Source organism: Lampetra planeri, chromosome 32 (genome assembly GCF_965212315.1).
Source record: "Lampetra planeri chromosome 32, kcLamPlan1.2.h2, whole genome shotgun sequence".
Lineage (NCBI taxonomy): Eukaryota > Metazoa > Chordata > Hyperoartia > Petromyzontiformes > Petromyzontidae > Lampetra > Lampetra planeri.
This window is the reverse complement of record NC_136138.1, coordinates 10,328,019-10,343,086: the sequence shown is the minus strand read 5'-3', so window position 1 is coordinate 10,343,086 and position 15,068 is coordinate 10,328,019. Positions and strand designations below refer to the sequence as shown.

The following is a 15,068-nucleotide window of genomic DNA, read 5'->3' as shown; positions in this document are numbered from 1 at the left end:
AAGGCGCTGTTTGAATCACTTGAAGTTGTCGCCAGCTTAAAAGAACGCTGTTTTTGTTGCTGGTTTACAAGGTTACAAACCCCCCCCCAAAAAAAATAATCACCCGTAAATATGTCATCGTCATCGTCGTCATCACGAGCCGCGGTCTACCCAGGCCTCTCACGATCCGAAGTTCAACAACAACAAAACCCATCATCATCATCCACCCAACACCTCCACACGAGCTGTGCCATCGCTTCGCTCCTCGGCGTGTTCGACAAACGCGACGAGGTTACAACGACAACAACAACAACACTTTTCGATTTAAAGCTTTCGTGACTGCAGGGATTCATCTTCTTGGTTCTTTCGGTAAAGTCACGTAGAAGGGAAATAATAAAATAGTAATTATTTTATTATGTTTTACTTGTATTATTTTATTATTTCCCTATTAAAATAATAAAAAGAAAACATAATAAAATAATAATATTTTTTTACTTTATAATGTTTTATTATTATTTTATTATTTCCCTTCGACGTGACTTTACCGAAAGAACCAAGAAGAACAACAAACAAACACGTCCACCTGCCGTGGAGTTGTTTTTAGACAACGTGTAACAGCGTCGCGTACGGCAGCGACCGAGGGGGGCTGGCCGCTCGTTGACTTGTCTGTGCACATCGAGGAGACAAATTTCACTCCCGGCGGTCGCTTCGTTGATGGTGGTGGGGGAAAAGTTTTTAGTTTTCCTTCTTCTTTTTCGTTGCACAGGAAATAAACTGGACGGGGTTCATTTCGTGAATTCGTTGATCGTACAGAGGAACGACGAAACCCGACAGCGGCGGAAAAAAATAAAACTCCTATAAACGTCAAATATTCACAAGGAATGTAGCAGCAGAACGGTAGCCCCTCAGCCAGCCGATCCTCTGCTGTGTTGGAACAGCGACAACAACGAGGTTAACAGCTGGTTTACGTTTAACAAGAACTGGGTTTGTGTTTTCATAACCCTTAGAAGATTAGCTTTTATTGCGGATCGAGAATTTGCATAGGAGGTTGAACGGGGCCGCGGGCGGGTCTGTAATCGGAGTGCGGTGGTTGAGAAGTGGTCCCTTTGCATGGGGCTACTTTGCATGACAGTCTACATTATAGACTGCCAGTGCATTCACTCAGTTTAATAACCAGGCTACAGTTTACATTATAGACTGCCAGTACACTCACCCAGCTTAATAACCAGGCTACAGTCTACATTATAGACTGCCAGTGCACTCACCCAGCTTAATAACCAGGCTACAGTTTACATTATAGACTGCCAGTACACTCACCCAGCTTAATAACCAGGCTACAGTTTACATTATAGACTGCCAGTACACTCACCCAGCTTAATAACCAGGCTACAGTCTACATTATAGGCTGCCAGTACACTCACCAAACTTAATAACCAGGCTACAGTCTACATTATAGGCTGCCAGTGCACTCACCCAGCTTAATAACCAGGCTACATTCTACACTATAGACTGACAGTACACTCACCCAGCTTAATAACCAGGCTACAGTCTACATTATAGACTGCCAGTACACTCACTCCGATTAAGAACCAGGCTACAAGTCTACATTATAGACTGCCAGTACACTCACCCAGCTTAATAACCAGGCTACAGTCTACATTATAGACTGCCAGTACACTCACTCCGATTAAGAACCAGGCTACAAGTCTACATTATAGACTGCCAGTACACTCACCCAGCTTAATAACCAGGCTACAGTCTACATTATAAACTGCCAGTACACTCACTCCGATTAAGAACCAGGCTACAAGTCTACATTATAGACTGCCAGTACACTCACCCAGCTTAATAACCAGGCTACAGTCTACATTATAGACTGCCAGTACACTCACCAAACTTAATAACCAGGCTACAGTTTACATTATAGACTGTCAGTACACTCACCCAGCTTAATAACCATTGCTACAGTCTACATTATAGACTGTCAGTACTCTCACCAAACTTAATAACCAGGCTACAGTCTACATTATAGACTGTCAGTACACTCACCAAACTTAATAACCAGGCTACAGTCTACATTATAGACTGCCAGTACACTCACCAAACTTAATAACCAGGCTACAGTCTACATTATAGACTGCCAGTACACTCACCCAGCTTAATAACCTGGCTACAGTCTACATTATAGACTGCCAGTACACTCACCAAACTTAATAACCAGGCTACAGTTTACATTATAGACTGTCAGTACACTCACCCAGCTTAATAACCATTGCTACAGTCTACATTATAGACTGTCAGTACACTCACCAAACTTAATAACCAGGCTACAGTCTACATTATAGACTGCCAGTACACTCACCCAGCTTAATAACCATTGCTACAGTCTACATTATAGACTGTCAGTACACTCACCAAACTTAATAACCAGGCTACAGTCTACATTATAGACTGTCAGTACACTCACCCAGCTTAATAACCAGGCTACAGTCTACATTATAGACTGTCAGTACACTCACCAAACTTAATAACCATTGCTAGAGTCTACATTATAGACTGCCAGTACACTCACTCCGATTAAGAACCAGGCTACAGTCTACATTAATGTTTTTCTGATTATTATTTTATTTTCATCATTTTTTTCACTATATTTTATTATTATTCTATGTGACTTTACCGAAAGAACCAAAGAATATGACACGGAGCCTTAACTTTACTCTCAATGGATACAAACTCGTTGCCATCCCGTGCATATTCATAATCTGGCGTTCGTACGGACAGGGGACTATACCAATGGCCGTGTTGCTGATTCTCTTGATCGATTTTGAAGTTTTGGGCTGCTCGGGAACAGGCCGTGCCTTGCTCACATCAGATACCGGCGGTGGTGTGCGTGATTATTGGTGACCATAATAATTGAATGTTGTATAACTTCACATTATGAATCATACAATGTATTACAATCGTAAGGTAGGGCGCGCTAAGCGTGTAAGTGTGTTTCTATAGTGAACAGGGCATGTCGTCTCTGTCGCAGTATCTAAACACGTTGTGTTGTTTGTGTACATAAAGTGTATCGTTGACATGGATATACTACCGCAGCATTCCCAGTATATCGAATTGGTCGAACATGCCGAGCAATGCAAGACCCTCATGAACGCAGTCTTGAGACTCGTTTGGCCTTTTCTAGTCAAATACGTGAATATCATCATTATTGTTACATACGCAATTTTCACAAACATCAAGCACATAACATATCCAGTACACAAATGTACACAAAAACATTCACGTACCACGTAAAGTGCTGTACGGCTTTCTAAACGTTTTTCGAAATATGTCATTATTTTTACACAATATTTAACCATTTTTTTTTGTTATAATCAGTCGTTACATCGTTACTTTAAGTCACTGTTTAAACATTGGGGGTGCACTGCGGCGCGATTAACAAGGTTCTGGCTCCACTGGCTCCACTCACGCACACAAACAAACGCGGCTCATTGCGGGAGAGATGCCGATCCGTGCCGATTCCACTGACGATAGCGAAACGATTGTGACGACGATGCTGCTGCTGCTGCTGATAATGGTGATGACGACGATGACGATGGCGATAATGGTGACGACGACGACGATGACGATCGTGCTAATGGTGACGATGGCCGTGACACGTGATCGTGATGACCTGCGTCGATTCGTGATGCACGGCTCCGTTCAAGTTCATTTCATTTATTAGGTATAGCCCTGCTGGCCTTCGTCTGTAAAAACAAGGATCTTTGTAGCTCATCGGATTCCCTCCGGTATAAATAAAGATTCTGGTTCTGCTCGCTAACAGCACTTGTCCCAATAGTTTGTTGAGGCTATAAGGGGGATCTTTGTCTTTGTGGGAAGGAGCAGTGGCAAATACCCCTCCCGCTAGCGTCAGGGGCCCCTCGCTTGCGGTTTGGAAATCGGAACTCTGGCAGGAGTTTTGAGTGTGACGTCCTGTTTGTTATATATTAAAAAAAAATTGTTGTTGAAGCAGGAATATGCAAGATATGCGCTTACAAACGAAGTCGTGAAACGCCTCCCTTCTCTCACGCTCTGCAGTGGCGATCGTTGACGGGGATGTAGCGTTGTTCCAAGCACCAAGAGGCAACGAAGGCGGAAAGAAATAATAGTCGACGAATGAGATTGAGATCGAGCGTAAAGTTTTAAATACTGCTGAATAACAGGCAGCGATTCTTGCGGTGGATAAAAAAAAAATGCGATCGTGCACACGACGGATTGAAAACGTTTCGTGAATACCGTTTTTTAATAATTATAATTTGGTGAAGTGTTGAACGAACTCAGTTTGAGTATAAGCGTGACAGATAGTTGTTTGCCGTTTTAAAAACGTGTGTTTTTTTACCGAATAAAACGATTTCTAACCCATGATTTTCACTGCTCCGATTGCAATATTTTGCTCGGCTAAACTGCGAGTACCTTTATTGAATTCATTCGACCAAACACTACATGCGGTACGAATAGGTTATGTAATATATCGTTGACATTAAATACATATTAGTGATATACTCTCTTTTATTTTTAATTATCGTGTGCTGTGATATAGAATTAATATATACACATGTATAACTTTGAAGTTTAAATACGTAACATTTTTTAAATATATTTTTTTAAACAGGTAGAAATAAAATTGTACAAAATTTTTGTCTCGTTCAAAGGAGACTTTTTCTAATTCTAAAACAAATTCCAGCCCTTCTCAATCCGAGGCTGGATGGAGACCCCCACCGCCTCCCCCCACGCACCCATGTGGCTCATGGGGGGGGCGGGGGGTTTGACCATACTTCACCACGCTGGTTCAGTGCGGATTGGCGAATGGGAGGTGGGGAGGGTTGGCCCGGTTCCGATATGACTCGGCACTGATGCTTGCCGCGATCGGGAATCGAATTCAAGTTTTCCACGTTCTTTGTGCAGCGAGCCAACCACTGTGCCACCGCTCCACCCTCCACCTCCCCCCCCCCGAGTAGGAAGATCGTGGAGCAGATATAGAGCGGAGATAATCGGGGGGGGGGGCGGGGGGGAATCTGCTGCGACTGCTTGCGGTAAAACACTTTTTACGCAATGAAATAACCAACGTTTCCACCGCGTGGTACACTTCAGATTGAGCATCACACATCTCGATCTCGTCGTTACTAAAACGTTGCGCCAAATATTTATCCGTGATTGTTAATCTCTTTTCCCCTAAAACAACAAAAAACGCATCAGAAATTTCCACGAGATCTTGCAGCGTGCGCGCGCACACACGCACAAAGACAAAGATCCCCCGTATAGCCTGAACAGACTGTTAGGGCAAGTGCGGTTAGCGAGTAGCACCTATGAAAGCCGGCACGGCGCACGAGGGGGTGGGCTGCCAACACCACGCCCGGCCGCACCAGGTACTCATTTGAGGCTGAGTTGACCTAGGGAAGGAGGCCCAGCACCGGTCCTGATAATTAATCGTCACTGGTGTTGGCCGTGAGCGGGAATTGAACTCCAGCAGCTGGGTTCGTAGCGCAGCGTAGCGCTAACCGCTATAATACCGCTCCCCACACACACACAGACACACACACACATACACAAGCGCGCAGACGCACATACGCACACAAACTGTTTTTTAAAAATTTAAACAACGGAATAATCACGTACGTGAAACAACCGAGTTTCATAATAATCCTCTCACAATTTGTGGGGGAATCAACAGCGGTTGTCCTTTGTACAGACGCGCCCCAGCCATATGAACGTGGAATTTCCACCACTCGCTCTGCAGGGCTGTAAGCAGGAGACGAGTACCGATGCATCAATGCTCACTTGAGCGGAAAGTCACTCTGACCTTTCTCTACTTGCGCGTGTGTAAGTCGAACTTCTTTCGCACCGCACGTGGCCGAACCGTGCGAGGGAATCGGAGGCGTGAAATGAAAGCGACTGCTCTGGCATGATCCGGCGGGGAGGGGGGAGGGAGGTGGGAACAGCGGCTGTGTAGTTGCCATCACTGCACTCGGATCGACGGTCACTTGAGTTCAACACCCGGTCGCGTGCCACGCCACCTGCTGTGAAACTCCTTTTCGCTCGACTCAGCTGGACGTGAAATTTTTTTCAGACCCAAATGTTTCGCTCGTTATGTGACGGGGGAAATTCTGCGCTTCGCGTAATGTTTGCGACCCTGGAATTCAAGGACATCCCCCCCCCCTCCCAGTGACGTAACGCTAGGAAACGAGTTGACTTGTAGTGAGGACTGAAGAGCAATTCTAGATTTGAAGTTTTCGTGACTGCAAGGATCCATACTCTTTGTTTTTTCCGGTAAAGTCACGTAGTTGAAAACAAAATAAAATAAAAATAGAACTACATAAAATCACTATTTAATCACTGTTTAATTTAGTTGTTATATTTTTATTTTATTTTGTTTTCACCTACGTGACTTTACCGAACAAAACAAAGAGTATGAAGAGCAATTGTTAGCTCCGTCTCGCGACCTGGCACCCTCCCAGCTTGTCTGTGGTTCCTCAGCAGCGATTGTGATGGTGCTATTGGCGCGCACGACGTACACATATAGGATATGAATCATTAGATTCGTCAAGCAAAACCAAAAATACACACACATCGGGAATATGAGTATCCGCACGGAATGATGATCTACATCATTCCTTTCATGGAGCAGCAAAAAAAAAACCCCAAAGAGATTGCATTTATATTTAGAATGAAATTCAACTCAACACGGGTAAAGTCGTTATCACTTCACCAATATAAAAAAAAAACATTCAAAAACTTCACATTTTGCAGATGCTGGCTGGGTGGGGCGGTGGGGAACCAATTCTTAACATTAAAACCACAACATTTACAATTTTTGAGTAGTACGACGTTTCGCTGGTAATTGCATTCAGCATCATCGGACAATCACGCTTCAACACACCGGTGGGCTAAAGCAGTGAACTATTTGTCTTTTGTCAACGTGACACTTTTTTTGCTGTTTGGCCGTGTCGGGTGGTGGAGGGTTACGACACATTTATAAATAACGCGATCTGACCCAAAAACGTTTATTATGAATGACTTCCACCTTTGACTATTTCATTTCGCTTTCTTGTCCCTGCCCACGAAGCCCCCCCCCACAACCCTCCCACTTTCCCCTGGGACCAGCAAATGCGTCAAACTTTGGCCAAGCCGGCCACGCTGCTGACTGTTGGCAGAACCCTTCCACCCCCTCCACCCCCATGGCGAGCCGGGGGGTGGTGGGGGGTCACGCTGGAGCTGTCTCACTCGCTGCGGTTGGGGGCCGCGTGTGGTTTTTGAGGTCTACGCTTCTCGGGATTTGGGAGCTGCTGCACTGCCCGGGCCGCGGGCTCACCATGGAGCGTTATTTTCCAGGCAGAGACTTTTGCCTTTCCTTCTCTCGGGCGGGCGCCATCGCTTACTGGAAACACGATGGGGGTGGAGGAGTGGAGGGCGTTGGTTGTCTTTTTGCCCACGCAGCGTTCCCCTCTGAGAGCAGCGGTCACGGGTGGCAGTTTGGGGCAATTGAGCTGCGCAGAGCCAACAGGGGGGGGGGGGGGCCTTGCCTCAAGAGGGTTCGGCCGTTTGTGGCGCGTGCGTGCGGGGGGGGGGGGGCTCACACAGCGGTCGGCAATGCCGAGCTGGCAACATCGCTGACGAATATCTCGACCATGAGTTGACTCCGGCCTCAAATGGTTACCTGGTGCCATGGTGTGTAAACGTCACCACGGGGAAGACAAAGGCGGCTGGACGTGGTGTTACCCCCCCCCACCCATCCCGTCTCGTGTGCCGTGCCGGCCTTCATTGGTGCTCACTCACAGCACTTGCCCCAACAGATTAAAGCGATACGAGGGGTATCTTTGTCTTTGTAGTGGTCAGAGCTTCACGCTGCATTTCAGGTCAATTTCCTGCTTGTGCACCATACCGTGAATAAGTGGTGTCCTAGCCATCCTCGTCCACCCCTAGGTTGACTCAGCCAAAAAATGAGCACTCTACCATGCGCAGGGGGGGATGTGGCAAGCATCAAATACAGAGTGCTTCAAAAAAATGTTAACACTTATATGGGACTATCGTTTTTAATTGAAAGAGAACGGATAATAACACTGTAACATGATAACAAATGTAACGTTAATAGCTTCAAAAAGTCAGAGAGTCTCCACTTGTTCGCTATCATTGTCGACACGTGCCTGGAATATTCTCCAGGTGGTCTCCAGAGCTCGGAGGAACATTTATTGTGGCGTTGTTGCAAATTCTCATAAGTGTTAAAAAGTGTTTTTTTAAGTACCCTGCACCCTGTCCACAAGCCAGGTGTTGATAGGCTGCGGGGCCACGTGGGTGGGGCTGGCGAAAGCAGTGGAGTCTCGGTTGCACTGCACTCTCTTTCTGATGCTCGACCACTCCCTGCTCCCCAATGTGCACCACCACCACCCAACCCACCACCACCCACCCCACCACCACCATCCACCCCACCACAACCCGCCACCACCCACCCCACCACCACCCAACCCACCACCACCCAACCCACCACCACCACCCACCACCACCACCACTCACCCCACCACCATCACCCACCCCACCACCACCACCTACCCCACCACCACCACCTACCCCACCACCACCCACCACCAACACCCACCCCACCACCACCCACCCCACCACCACCCACAACGTCGTGTGGGAAGCCCTCACCCAGCAGCGGATTGACGAGCTGGCCGAGCTGTCACGTGCCCACTTCAGAAGCAAAAATAAAAACGACTGTTAAAATATGAAACGGAATGGGGTTAAGATGCACACGACTGTGGGGGGGGGGGGTCACACGGCTTATCTCGTCAACTCGTGCTGTTTCCCCCCCCCCCAGAGCGAGCCGCGAGTTGCGTGCAACAACGCCGCTCTCTCGGTCTTCCTTCGTTTCCAGCAACAACGACGTGGAACGTCGTCTCACTTTCCGTCGACGGAGCGAGTTGCAGACGCACGAAAACGAGCAGCCGCTTACCGAGCGGGAAACTCGAAGGAAATATTCCGGTGGCGGCGTTCACTGCGCCGCCGCTGATTAAGGCAGCGTTTGTTCGTGCAACGTTCAAGGGGTTTGCGGTGTTTCTCAAAGCAGAGACACTTTGCATGATTTTAGCACGTCGGCTTTCGCGACCAATATTATTCATAATCAACGTTTTTGGGTTTAGATTGCGTTATTTATCAATGTGTCGTAACCCTCCACCACCCGACACGGCCAATCAGTAAAAAAGTGTCACGTTGACAAAGGACAAATAGTTCACTACTTTAGCCCACTGGTGTGTTGAAGCGTGAAACCACAACATTTACAAAAAATGTTTGTTGTGGTTTCACGCTTCAACACTCCATTTACAATTTTTCAACACACCATTTACAATTTTTTGTTGTTGTGGTTTCACGCTTCAACACACCGGTGGGCTAAAGCAGTGAACTATTTCGTCTTTTGTCAACGTGACACTTTTTTACTGATTGGTCGTGTCGGGTGGTGGAGGGTTACGACACATTTATAAATAACGCGATCTAAACCCAAAAACGTTGATGATGGACTTTGCATCATGTTAGTTTGCCGTCTTTTGGCAAATCCACTGCCGGATGAAGTCCTGCCGACGTCGTCGTGGAGGTTGCTTGACCATACTTCACCGCGGCTGACGTCGACACTGATGTTAGTCGTGCAGGGAATCGAACTGGGGCCGCTGTGGTGCACGGCGGATCAGAGCGCGGACGACTGCGTCCCCGCATGGAGCTCGAACACGGCTGAGCTTCATGAGCGCCAGAGTCCCCCTGTGTGCGCGTGTGTGGGTTGTGCGTGAGGTCGACTCAGCCTCAAATGAGTAGCTGGTGCGGTGTGTAAAAACATCGCCACCGGGGAGACAAAGGCGGCCGGGCGTGGTGCTGGCCACCCCACCACCCCCTCCCCTCGTGTGCCGTTCTGGCCTTCATAGGTGCTGCTCGCTAACAGCACTTGCCCCAACAGTTTATTACAGTCTATACGGGGGATCTTTGTCTTTGTGTGGGTGTTCTCCAAGTATTCCAGTGTTCTCTTGTGTTTAAAAACATGTACATACGTAAAAAAACATATATCATTGGCCCTACATACTTAGCAGGAGCATCCTGACAACATTTAAATTATAATAGTTATTGTAGTTATTATTGTTATCGTGCTATATAATATATATATATATCACTGCATCTGAAGCTCCAACAGTTTGCTTTTCATGGGCCACAGGAACTAAGAAGACTGCCGGCACCACTGGCGGAGCCAGTGGGGAGGTGGGTGGCACGTGACCCCCCAATGATCCGATCGAAATCCCTAATTTCGATCGGATCATTGGGGTTTATTAGTAATAAATCGGCATTTTGCGACCCCCACTGCCACATTGTAGCATATTATTACGTGCCAGGGACTCTATGAGATGATAGGACAATAGTCTGAGTCCACAATTGGCAATAAGTAACGGCAAAGCGGTTATAAGTGACTCAGAATTGTGCGCAGTTGCGTATACAGTACACGACTTCCCTGAAGTCATTCACCTTCAGCGAGCGCAATGCCGATCACACAGAGCGGTTCGAATTCGACCCTCGATCGAATGCTGCGCCATCGCCACACACGCATCGAATAAAAAGCAAGGGACAACTCCTTACTTACGAACAACTCCTAACTTACTAACAACTCCTCTATCATTTTTCATTGCTGGAGGGGTTGCCCCCCCCCCTACCTGACAATCCTGGCTCTTTTTTCTTGGTTCTTTCGGTAAAGTCACGTAGAAGGGAAATAATAAAATAATAAAAATAAAACATCATAAAATAATATAATCAAATAAAATAATAAAATGATATCATAATTTAATAAAATATTTTATATAATAAAATAATACAATCTTATCTAATAAAATAATATAATAATATAATATAATTCTCACCTAATATTATTCTCAATCCTAGCTCTGCCATTGGCCTGCACCCACCACCGGTGCCCACCGCGTGGCCGTGCCGCCAGTGCCGCGGAGGGGCTGCGAACGATCGCTGCTGCCGCCGCCGCGACACTTTTGCTGCGTGTGTGGAAGGGGTGGGGGAGCAGGGCCCGATCAAGGCGTGGCGGCTTTAGGGGCTGCAGCCTCCGCCAGCTGGAGGCCCTCCAGAGATGAAGTGAAAAGTGATTTCATTTGCGAACGCTGAATTTCATTTGTTGTTAGCCTTGTAAAAAAATATTAAAAAAAAAAATTATTCTTGGTTCTTTCGGTAAAGTCACGTAGAATGGAAATAATAAAATAATAAAAATAACACATAATAAAATAATTCTCACGACGTTTCGGCCACAACGCAAGCAGCCGTCCTCAGGTGGAGAACAGGTCTGTCCATTCTACGTGACTTTACCGAAAGAACCAAGAAGCTGAATCCCTGCAGTCACGAAAGCTTTAAATCAAAAAATGTTTCTTCAACTTTGTTTTCCTTTGGAAAATATTACTGGGGGGGGGGGGGGCTCACGGTACATGTAGCCCAGGGGCCTACAGCATCTTAATCCGGCCCTGGAGGGGAGGGGGGCGGTTGTTGTTGGGGGGGGGCACGGGAATAGTTGTGCTGTGTAGCCGCGGTGATTCTGGACCGCGCCGCGCGTCGTTTGAGGCAGACGTCTCGCTCTGCATGCCGGGAGCTTTTTCGGAGGTGGAACGTTTTGTTGATCATCCGTCTGGGATGATCCGCCACAAGTGTCGCGCCAACGTGTCGCTTCAGCAACGATTCTCGTTCAAAATCGGTCGACGCATTGCGACGGCTGACGCTTCGGGCAATGGGCCTCCAGCGTGCATCGCTCGCTCGCTCTCGGGACGCAGGGCTCCGTGTTAGGTGCTTTGTTTTTATTTCGCTGGCGCACCGCGGGTTATCCGCTGCCTTATTTGTTCGAAGCCGCCGAGCGAGAGAAAAAAAAACAATTTAGTCATCTTCCGTCACTGCAGCGAGTGATAAGCGGCCTCTGACCAAGCAGTGAGCTCAGCAACGGGAGCCGCTCCGGCAGTTTTGGTCCCGCAGGGAATTTAATCTCCGCCGCAGTGTTTCTTAATGTTTGAGAGAAAAAAATCTCTGATTTTCGTTGATAACCATCGCTGTTGTTCTTGCAGTATTAATAGGCTTGTAGAAAAATTGCGTTTATGTAATAGGCACGGCGCCAAAAGCCATTCCCGTCTAGGCGTTTGGGGCAACGGGCAGGAATGGTTTCTGTTTAACGCCGTCGGTGTGTTTGATGGCATCTGGACCACGAAGCGAACCACTGCGGCCTGCGCTCCTCCTTCAACGGGGGAGTCGCGAAACGACACGAATTCTCGCTCTCTCTCTCTCGCTCGCAAACTCCTCAAGCCCTCTCGTCGCAGACGGCGTCAGACCTCCCTCGCGACATTGGCACCTCGCTACGGAGCAACAAGTCGCGGCATGCGTCGAATGTTGCCGCTGCTATGGTCACTGTGCGTGCGTGTCGTTTCTTTTGAACGCGACGCATTTCCACGCCAGGTTGTGTTCTGTTGCGGGGGGCGGAGGGGGGGGGTTAAGGGTCACGCAATTTTCACCTCGGCAGGCAATGTTGGTCACGCAAATCTGAATTTATATCAGGAAGGGGAGAGTGTTGATTTCACGGTGTGAGATGTAACAATTAGTCATCGTTGTGCAACGCGCGTTACAAATTAGGTGAGGTTAGTCGAAAATGTACCCTCGCCTTTTAATTTTAAATAAGTGGCTTTATTTTGTGGAGTAGCCTACTACATTGACACGTGATTCACAGTGAGTTTATTTTTGCGTTAGATTGTCGTGTAAGTAAAACGTAAATTTTTAGCTAAAATCGTCCAACACCCAACAGAGCATCCCGTGGGAAAATATTGGCGATTAAATTTGGGCTTTTCAGCAAAAACGATGTATTACTCACGATATTGGTCGTGAAAGCCTAAAATATAACTTTTAAACGTGTACACCTACGTATCTTTCTTTTTTTTCTGTTATAATATTTGTACGCGTGTGCACGTTCATGCACACGCAGAGGTGGAACGGCGACACTGAGACCGGATCGAGGAAAAGAGGAACAGAATCGCCCCCCCTCCTCCGACCCCAAAATTCATTCAGAGCGACAATATCGAAGATGTTTTTGCTTCTTCATTCTGAACAGTGGGGTTGGAGAAATAAATTCATAATCCGAAATGTCTCTCCCTCTCTCTCTCTCATGATTTTTCTGTTTGCGCATAGTCACTTTAAGATGTTTTCTTGTTCATGTTTTAGTTTTTTTGTTTGTTGCGGTTGCACTCGATTCAAGAGCCGAATGGCTCACAGGGCTATACCGAATAAATGAAACTGAAACTAAATGAAAACTGAAAACGTGAGCCGCCTCCTTTCTCTAAGGCATCGGCAAGCGTGGCCTTCCCTCCACTCAGCTCTGTCCGTGATGTTTACTCAATCAGGAAATTAAATAATAGCTTATTTATTTTTAAATGAGGTCGTCAAGTGGAGTTTAAGATGAATACGTACAAAACTAACATCACAGACAAGAAAACAGCTCAACGATTAAATTTCGATTTAAAGCTTTCGTGACTGCAGGGATTCATATTCTTGGTTCTTTCGGTAAAGTCACGTAGAAGGGAAATAATAAAATAAAAAATACGCTGCCAAGCTTAGCGGTGTTCATTAGGATGCTGTCTTTCCGACAGCTCTGTTTCTTCACCTGAGGACGGCTGCTTGTGTTGTGGCCGAAACCTCGTGAGAACTTTATTATGTTTTACTTTTATTATTTTATTATTTCCCTTCTACGTAACTTTACCGAAAGAACCAGCTCAACGATTGGCCAATGGTCGAGGCTAACGACAGAGCAGCAGTCAAAGTAGGGGGAACGCGTCCGCAGGGGGGTGGCTCACTGCTGAGATGGAGCGGTGACATCTGCTCCTCGTGTGCAGGATCTAGATGTGTGTATGTTGAACTTCTCTCGCACCGCACGTAGGCAGCCGAGCTAATCCGAGGTGCGGTGGAAGGACAGCAAACTAAACTGATGATGATAATGATAGTAGCGATGATGATGATGACGGTAGCGATGATGATGGTCGTGGCGATCATGATGATAATGGTGGCGATGATGATGATGGCGATGATGATGGTATCGATGATGATTGTGGTGATGATAATGATGGCGGTGGCGATGTGTCTGCAGCATGGAGGGAGGAGAGTTGTTCAGCCGGATACAAGATCGTGGCGACCAGGCGTTCACGGAGCGAGGTGAGCCGCGCCACGCTGCGCCGTGGCACAGCGGTGCGTGCAATATGTCACGAACCCAGCGACCCGAGTTCAAATCCCAGCCGCGGCTGGCATCAGTGGCGAGCGATGTCCAAGCCGGTCCTGTGCGCCCGCGTCACCAATCCGCCCTGACCATTGCGGAGAAGCATGCTCCAACGACCGCCACCAAGTCCAACACGCAGTGGGGTGGCCTTCATCCAGCAGTGGATTGACAAAGGGCTGTAAAATATGCATGCACGTTGAACTTCTTTCGCGCCGTGCGTAGCCAAACGCACCAATCGGAGTTGTGGGATTTCTTTTCCGCACCAACCGACGAGCACGGTCGACTACGTACGGCGAGAAAGAAGTTCCACATACACGCGTACATGTTGGCAATAACAATAATAACAATGGGATCTCGGTAATAGGAGTAATAATGATTATAGTCGTTCTGAGACATCAACAGCTCGCGCTGCGCCGTCTCTCGCCGCAGAGGCCTCGGAGACGATGAGGGACATCGGGCAGGCCATCCTCTCGCTGCACTCCATGAACATCGCTCACCGCGACGTCAAGGTGAGGGCACCCCTGGCGGTGAGGGTGGGGTGGGTGGGGGGGAGATGAGTGGGGGGCCCCGGGCCCCGGATCGCCTATAGCGGGGGGGGGGGGGGTGAAGCAGAAGAAGAGGAAGAACCGTTGTTCCGTGTTTGTCTTTGTGCGCAAACACGGCAGGTCGATGACTAACACATTGTGACTGAAGTAAAGCAGAATAGGTGATGGAGTAAACTGCGTCGATTTCGTCCCCCCACCCCCATCCGCTCAGTTATTCTTTAACAATGGAGTTTGACTTTTGT

The 15,068-nt window shown here is 47.6% G+C and overlaps 1 protein-coding gene across 2 annotated transcripts in view; it reads left to right on the top strand.

Annotated features, from left to right (window-relative positions):
- Nucleotides 1–15,068, top strand: part of LOC144729450 (MAP kinase-activated protein kinase 2-like) — a 67,737-nt gene that overhangs the window by 44,406 nt on the left and 8,263 nt on the right. For both annotated transcript variants that reach the window (XR_013587705.1, XM_078609749.1), the window contains exons 3-4: nt 14,156–14,220; nt 14,711–14,790. Coding sequence is in view for 1 of the 2 variants with exons in the window: in XM_078609749.1 (XP_078465875.1) it covers nt 14,156–14,220; nt 14,711–14,790 (145 nt within the window). In the remaining variant the exon portion in view is untranslated. The remainder of the gene's footprint in view (nt 1–14,155; nt 14,221–14,710; nt 14,791–15,068) is intronic.